General features: G+C 45.4%; 1 protein-coding gene across 1 annotated transcript; it reads right to left on the bottom strand.

The window, feature by feature from the left end:
- Positions 1-1792: 1792 nt before the first annotated feature.
- Positions 1793-3046, bottom strand: LOC112445812 (melanoma-associated antigen 10-like). Its single transcript, XM_024989333.2, has one exon. It carries the CDS (start codon positions 2963-2965, stop codon positions 1943-1945), a length of 1023 nt encoding a protein of 340 aa, XP_024845101.1. The 5' UTR covers positions 2966-3046; the 3' UTR covers positions 1793-1942.
- Positions 3047-8761: the final 5715 nt, after the last annotated feature.

The following is an 8761-nucleotide window of genomic DNA, read 5'->3' as shown; positions in this document are numbered from 1 at the left end:
TCCATGGGGTCGCAAAGAGTCGGACACAACTGAGCGACTGAACTGAACACCTCTCAGAATATATAGTGCTGTAAGACATCAGAGACTTAATAAGTCAAATATGCTGCTTTGTAAACAAAATTCCATAAAATTCCCCTTGGATAATATGTAATTAAATCAGGTGTGGGTTAGTCTTCCGGAGATGAATTCCACTCAAAAGTCTTAGAATTCAAGTCAAAGACTAAGTCTTTTTTTTCCATCCCAGCTGTTCTCCCATCCAAAAATGGTATTCTCATTTTCCCCTGATCGAAAATCTAGTTCTTGTTTAGATTTGGCCACAGTGCACTCAAGATAACCTAATTACAATGTCATCTTAATGTAGAAGTCTCTGGGTCTCTCAGGCCAGGGAAAAGAATGCCAGCCTAGCAACTTCTTGGCATCACTTCCAGAGAGTATTATCCTATTTGTCAGGAAATACTTGCTGACGGTTTGTATAGAACGCCTAGTTCGTACACTGGGGTTTTACAAGAATTCAGGACACTTTCCATACTTGCTTGGGTAGGGATTGCCCTCTGATTTATCCAGGATCCAAAAGGAACTGCTAAGAACACCTCCATTCCAGACTTTTCTCTCAATTGTGCTTGTGCTTAGTCACTCAGTTATGACTGACTCTTTGTGACCCCATGGACTGTATAGCCTGCCAGGCTCCTCTGACCATGGAGATTCTTCAGGCCAGAAAACAGGAGTGGGTTGCCATACCCTCCTCCAGAGGATCTTCCTGACCCAGAGATGTAACCCAGGTCTCCCGCATTGCAGGTGGATTCTTTACCATCTGATCCACCAGGGAAACCCTCTATCAATTGTGAGACACAGCTTTTGAGAGTTAGGCCCCTGCCACCACCCAGCATAACTGAAAATGAACCTCTACATAAGCGACTGTGGTTTCCTAAAGCCTTAAGCCATCTTGGCTCAGGGTATTTATACTTACCTGCTCTTCCCTGGAACCCCACCTTCTCACCTGTTCTTTTACCCTAATGGCTCCTAGAGGATGCCTCACCATCTCTTCATCTGATTGCTGCTTCTAGACCCTGCCAATCTCTGGGAGGGATGTGTCCTGCTTAGGCTAGGATGACCATCTCTAACACAGGGCTTTCCATCAATTCATGTTTGGCAAAGAAATGAATCAGTGAGAAAGATTTAAGATTTACTTTCTCTCATGTTCTTGAATAAGCCAAGCATATCCAGGTATGTATCATTTAATAAAAACTACAGACTAGAAGAGATAAGTGAACCTAATTAGCCATCCTTTATACTTTTCTTGTATTCCTGCATGCATGCATGCTAACTGCTTCAGTTGTGTCTGACTCTTTGCAACCCCACAGACTATAGAACACCAGGCTCCTCTGTCCATGGAATTGTCCAGGCAAGAATACTGGAGTGGGTTGTCATTTCCTTCTGCAGAGATCTTCCTGACCCAGGGATTGAATCCACCATCTTCTGTGGTTCTGCATTGCAAGCAGATTCTTTACCACTGAGCCACTTAGGAAGTCCCTTCATCCTTAACTTTTCTGCTGGGTACTTTCACATTTCCAAGCAAATCCTATTCTAATGCCTTGTTTCAGATCACAAGGAAAGTTGGGGGGTTTCTCAGTGTGTTTGCAAAATTGTAAAACTCTTATATGTGATAAACAGCTATAACTGTGTGATCATTGTCACTCATAAGCTTAGATTCTGGAGCTAATTAAACTTTATTAAACAATATTTGGGGGAGAAAAACAAATAAAAAAAAAGTTATATGTCCAAATCACCCATATACAATAGAAACATGAAAATGCTAATAGACTGTTCCACCCTAGCCCTCCATTACATGGAACACTGACTGTTGTCTTCAGATGAAGACTGAAGAAACTGCTTTGGACTTCACTCAGGGCAGAAGAGGTTGCTGGACATGACACTGGAATTTTCACTGGCCATGGCCAGTAGTATCATCCCCGGGGGCAGTTCTGGCCTGGGCTCTCTCATCTCTCAAAGCTTCCTCATACCAGAATAAGAAGGAAGTGGGGTCAGTCCCACTGATCTTGGCAAAAAACTCCAGGACTTTCATCTTGCTGGTTTCAGCATAGGCCCTTGGACCCCAAAGGAATTCATAGCGTGGAGGATCACTGTGAGGCACCTGCCGATACTGTAGATATTGTTCCTCCACCAAATCTTTGGTGATGAGTTTCCTGGGCTCCCCATAGATGAAATCCTCCTGCCCAGCATACACCCCCATCGTATTCAATGCTTTCCAGATTTTCTCCTCAGGGGCACAGTTGCCCTCCATGAAGATCATACCCAGGATAAGTATCAGGAAGCCAGTCTTGGGCATTCCCCCATCATTACTCAGCATCCCATCATAGGTGAGGTTGAGCGTTTTGACAAGCTCATAGGAGTGTCCCGTGGGGTCCACTTCTTTCACTTCAATGCCAAAGACAACCTCCATGCACTCACAGACTTTGCTGAAGATCTCAGGGAAGTTTTCCTTGTGTTCTCTGATGACACTCCTCAGCATTTCTGCTTTTGTGATGGGTTCCTTTGTTACATATTTGACACACAGGAACTGCATCAGTTCAGCCACCTTGTTGTTTAGCTCACCACTGAGCGAAGACTCAGGATCTGGTGGAGTCTGGGAGATGCTGGGCTCCTCCTCCAATTGGCTTCTGGAATTCTCATCAGTTTGACTCAGTGGAGTGGCTGAGGTGGCAGTGGGTGAGAAGCAGGCTCCCTGAGAACTCTGGACAGCACTCAGTGCCCCAGTGGCAGGCACCTCCTCTGTAGTTCCAGGGATCAATGGGGTAAGGGAAGAGGAGATGGTGGACTTGGGGCAGGAGGTGGCCTCTTCCTTCTGAGCCATGGGAGCCTGCACACATTCTAGGCCCTGTGCCTCTTTTGGGGCCTGAAGGTCTTCCTCAAGCTTGCAGCACTCACTCTTCTGACCCAGAGACATGATGGCTGGTATTGGATGTAGCCAGCAGGACAATGGGACCCTGGGAGAGCAAGAGAGATGGTCAGTGGCCTCAGCTGAGAAAATTCCCCCACCCAGGATAGCTCTGACAAAGGAAGCTTACAGGTCTCCTCTTTAGGGGAGCTCCCAGGTGTCACAGGCTGCTGTTCTTGTCAGCCTAAGAACGAAAGAAGCAAGATAGTTCCTCAGGGTAGAGCCCAAGGATTCCAGGGCTGAGAGTAGGCCAGGTGGGGTCAGGCACTGTGGATTCTGTTTTGGGGTGGGCAGGACCTTGGGAGACATTCAGGGTGTGCACCTCGTTTTGACTGCTGCAGCTGTTCAGGCCTTCTCTCATATGCTGACCTGAGAACCCAGGCCTCAGAGTATGGCTGTCACCTCCCAGATCTTAGAACTCTTGAGGAGGGAAACTGAAAGGATTCCTCAGGATGCAGACTACAGACACAGTTGTGGGCCCTGCAGTATTGGCAGCAGTGGTGGGGCCAAGCTCTGTGATGTCCCTACTGTCGTGAGGTGGATGGTTCCCTCAGTGCTCCTTCAGAGTCCCAGCACTTTCCCCTGCCAGCATCTAGGCCCTATCACTCTGCTGACGTCCCCCAGAGGAAGAAGAGAAGGGGTGCCACATAAGACTCCACTTGCCCAGGGTCTCCCAAGGCTGCTAGCAGGGGCTGCACAGGTTTCAGAGGCGGGAGAGGGGGGCCACCCATATCTAGGCTAGGAGGGCCCATCATACGATTCATCTTTACACCTGACCAAGCCCGCCTCACATCCTCCACAGCTGAGCAGACTTGGCATCCTCAGGTTGCAGCCTTGCTTCTCTGTGAGGGACCCAAGCCCCATGATGGGAGCACAACCTACCACTACCGGCCGCCTCTGCCCAAGGCCTCTCCGGTACCACAGCAGGGTAGAGGCCATCTGTTCTGGGGTAGGGGGTACCCTCCAATCTGCCTTCCCATCTGGGCAGGTTCTCAGCCAGCCCTCACCTGACATCTCCTTGAGCCTGCCCTCCCCGACACCAGAGTGCCTAGAGTCCGCACCCAGTGGCTCCTACCTGAGGTCTCCCAGGCTGGAGCAAAGAGCAGGGCAGGTTTCCGTGGGCCACCCTTTCTCTGCAGTGAGGACCCCTCGGTTCTGCTCAGTGTCGTCACAGCTACTCCTGACAGGGTAGAGTTGGGTCAGGGAGTGGCCCAGGGCTGAGCACAGCCTCTTGGTTTTGGTGGGGCTCTGAATGTCTGCACGGAAAACCTTTCTTTGCTGTCTCTCAGGGTCCTCACGTCAAGGTGGGGCCGCCCCTAGGACTTCACCCCCTACTGGCCCCAGGCCATCCCTGAGGAAGCCTCACCCCTTTCAGACTCTGAAAGCTGAAGTAGGAAACATCACAATGGAAACCCTTCCTTGGGCAGACAGTGAGGACAGGGCTGGGCCCACCTTTCTGCAGTGGGCTCTCCCCTTCACCAGTCTCTTATGGGCCTTGCTTTCATGCCTAGTGAGAGGGTCTGGGCCTTCTTGGCCTGCCGACCTGATGCCCCATCAGACCGATCATCTCGCCTCCCAAGATCCCTGACCCAGAATGGGGAGAGGGCTTATCCTGCCAGCACTTGCCCAGGTCTCTGGGGCTGACACCACTGGTTGGGGTGAATTTCTGTGAGGATACCCCTCTGGCTCTAAGGTGGGCAACATCTCAGTCCTCAAGGTGTTCCTATTTACTCCTGTCAGGGCCTGGGTCCCCTTTCTTCTGCTGGTCTGAGATGTGCCCTGCAGGCCAAGAGCACCATCTCCGTGAGGCCATGACAGTGAAGTGTGGATGGGAGGGGTCATCTGTCAACCATACCTGGGGCCTCATGAGGCAGATGGAAAAGGCAGGTGTCTGCAGTTTCTTCAGGATCCTCCCTCTGACAACTGGCAGAGTCTGGGTCTCGTCCCTTTGCTGACCTGAGTGCAATCACTGCAGTTGAAGCCTCGTCTTCAGATTCCCAAGGTTGAAGTCGGCAACTACATCCAAGGACCCTGCACAGGGCTTCCGAGAGCTGAAAACGGGCTCAGAAGAAGTGGAGACCCATTCTCTTCTGTTTGGCGGGCAATTCAGTCATCCCACAGGATCAGTTTGACTCTTGGAATTGCCGGCGCCCCCTCCCCCTGAGGGCCACTTCCCTTAATCACGGGTCACCTTGGAGTTCGCAAGAGTCAGAAAAGAGGAGGGCAGTGCAGATCCCGACAAACCTACTGGGAGTCTCCCAGGATTGACATCAGGGATGGAACAGGGTACTGCAGGGACCACACGGTTCTGGGGGGCGGGGGTTGGACTCCTCAGTCCTCACTCATAAATGTACTTCTCTTGGCTGCTGCCTTCCTGATTAAATGCTCTCTGGTAGGTTCCTTCTTTTCTGCCAGCTGAGATGCGTTTGCTCAGCTGCAAACCTTCCAGAGAAAGGTTTCGGTTCCCAAGCTAGATGCTAGATGGGAGAGCAGCACTGCCCCATGACAGGTGGTGGATATTCAGAAAAACAGCTCGTCTTCCTGTGGGTCTCTTCACCAGCCAGACATACACTTTGGAAACATTTTGTTCTAACACTTTATTTCCTACACTGAAGTGGGAGACCAGTGTGATTTGGGGAGGTCCTGCTCTTTTGAAGTTCTCACACTGAATTATCCAGTATAGTGATTTCCATTTTTCTTAAGCCTCATTGATATTAAGGAATATATTTTATGAATATATTTTATTTTTATATTTTATGAAGCATATTTTTATGAAGGATCTGTTTGTGTCTGTGTTTTACCCTTATAGTTGCTATTCCACTTTTAGAACATTCTTTTTATCAAAAATATGTTTTCACTTATGGACATGGGAAGAGGGGAGGAGAGGGTGAGATTGTATGGAGAGAGTAACATGGAAATTTACATTACCATTTGTAAAATAGATAGCCAATGGGAATTTGCTGTATGCCTCAGGAAACTCAAACAGTGGCTCTGTACCAACCTAGAGGGGTGGGATGGGGTGGGAGATGGGAGTGAGGTTCAAAAGGGAGGGGATATATGTATACCTAAGGCTGATTCATGTTGAGGTTTGACAGAAAACAACAAAATTCTATAAAGCAATCATTCTTTAATTAAAACATAAATAAATTAAAAAATATGTTTTCAAGGCCAGGCTTCACTTACTCAAGTGATTTCAGGTGGTGATTAACACAGGCTCTGGAGTCATACTGCATCAATCAACCTAATTTTTCCTGAAACTGCCCTGGGCCTACTGGCCTCTGTGGGCTGAGGTGGTATGTTTAAAAATATTCCTCCCACCTCCCTTCATTTGAGGTGTATTTTTGGCTATGGACCTTCACAAACTTGTCTGCCACTTCCCACCCTCTCACCGAGTACCACATCTTTTTTCTCCACCAAGGGTTTCTCATGTTTTTTTGTTTAGACTTAGTTGTTGATATTTTTGGTGGGCTGAAAAATGGCCCTCCCAAAGATCTCCTATTCCAATCCCTAGAGCCTTCTTTGGGAAAAGGGTCTTTAAAGATGTAATTAAGAATCTTTCTATGGGGGGATTAGCCTGGATTATCCAGGTGGGTCCTAAATAGAATCACATGTTTCCTTACAAGACCGAGGCAGGAGAACTGACAAGCTGAGAAGGCAATGTGAAGATGGAGCAGAGAGCTATTTGGAGATGTTGACCTTGAAGATTTCAGTCATGTTCCCATAAGCCAAGGAATGCCAGAAGTTACAAGAAGCTAGAAAAGGTAAGGAATGGGCTTTCCCCTAGAGCAGGGGTCCCCAACCTCTGGGGTCTAATGCCTGATGATCTGAGGTGGAGCTGATGTAATACTAGAAATACAGTACACAATGTCATGTGCTTGAATCATCCTGAAACCATCCCTCCCTCTGTCCATGGAAAAATTTGTCTTCCACACAACTGATCCCTGGTGCCAAAAGCTTGGGGACCACCAACCTACAGTTTCCAGAGGGCATGTGGGCTTTCCAGTAGCATCATTTCAGCCTAATGGAATTGATTTTGGACATCTGGCTTTCAGAACTGTAAGAGAATAAATTTCTGTTGCTTAAGACACCCAGTTCATGGTAGTTTAATACAGCAATCCTAGGAGACTAATACAACATTTTTTATTTTCTTTCATTCTCCGTTCTGTGGTTTTCCAGGTTTGATTTTGGGAGTGGAGGACAGCAGCCCAAACTTGATTGACATTTTAGCAACTATACGTAAGTCACTAAATCTGTAAGTAACTCAAGGAGAATTGACGTCTTTACCGTATTTTGTTTCACATCAGTGAACATGGCATATTTCAATTTTGAGGGGACTTAAAAAAAAATCTTAATCTATCAGGAAAGTTTTATGTTTGCCTTCTTAAAGATATCATATACATTTTTTGGTGTGATTTGTAATTCCTTTTAGATGGATTCTGGATTTTGTTGCTGTTACATGTGCTAATTTGTGAATGGGATTTTGTCTATTACATGGGGTAATTAATTATGGCCTTTGTGTGCCAAAGCTTTTCACTTAATTGTATTGACTAATCTCCCATACATGTTCTTTCTGAAGTCTTTTATTTATTTGGATATTCTACACAGTGATTCCTTTTAATTTTCTAGGCAGATGATGATATTGTTACAAGTATATCTCTTTACAATATTTATATACCTTATTCATTTTGGTATCTGTATCTCTGGCTTTGTGTTCCAGTGCAATTTTGATCAGTAGATGTGAGAATATATGTCTTGTTCATGACTTGAATGAGAATACTTCTGACATTTTACACCTGACTATGTTTGGTGTATAATTTAGGAAAAGCAAGTTCTTTCTAAGTTTGCTAGAAGTTTGTACCATTAACTCATGTTGAATTTCTCTCAGAGGCTTTTTCTATATCCATTGGCACAATCATATTTTTTTTCTCTTCTAATTTGTTATTGTATGGAACTACAACTGAAAATATTTTCTAATGTTAAATCATATTTTCATTTCTTGGGCACAGCCCATTTGCTCATTTAATTCACTACTTTGTTGACTATGCTATTTTATGCTATTTATTACTACGTGAATGAGCTTTGTTCAAGTATTCTTTTCATGGGGATGGAGGGCAATGTCCTCATTTGGTTTCTGAAACAAGGAGAGCTGGCTGGGGAAAATGAGTTGCATAATTTCCCCTCTCCCTTTTTGTGGGTATGCCTTAGAAAAGTTTGTTTTCTTTCTTTCAGAAGACCACTCTCTAGGTTGTGTGGTATACTTCCATTAGGAGGTGTATAATGCCTGGTCTTTCTTTGTGAAGATGTCAGCAGTCCATGATTATTACGTTTATCAATCCTTTAGGGGTCACAGAATGTTCATTCTCATTCTTTCTTACTCTACTAGCTGAAATAACCTCTATATGTGAAAACATTTCTTTGTCCACCGTGTGGTTATCCTGAGGGAACTTATGTTCCCTTGTATTAAAATCTCTTCATCTAAATTTTGTACAAGTCTATGTCATGCTTTTGTCCTGATCTTTTTTTAGTAACCATATTTGCAAATATAATCATCTTATAAAAACTTATGTTAATTGGCTCTGCTGTTTCTATTTCATTTTTTCTGCATTTATCTTCATTATTTCCTGGTTTCTATTTCTTTAGATTGAATATGCTATTAACTCTGTACTTTCTTGAGGTATTTATCTGTTCTAAATATTTCTTATTTTCTAAGACATCTATTGAAAACTATACATTTCTCACTGAGTATCACTTGGGCTGTATCATACAGATAGTATTATATAGCTTCATGTGTACTGCTTAAAAATT

Source organism: Bos taurus, unplaced genomic scaffold (genome assembly GCF_002263795.3).
Source record: "Bos taurus isolate L1 Dominette 01449 registration number 42190680 breed Hereford unplaced genomic scaffold, ARS-UCD2.0 Super-Scaffold_1723_ScbfJmS_2085, whole genome shotgun sequence".
NCBI lineage: Eukaryota > Metazoa > Chordata > Mammalia > Artiodactyla > Bovidae > Bos > Bos taurus.
This window is presented reverse-complemented; position numbering and strand designations above follow the sequence as displayed.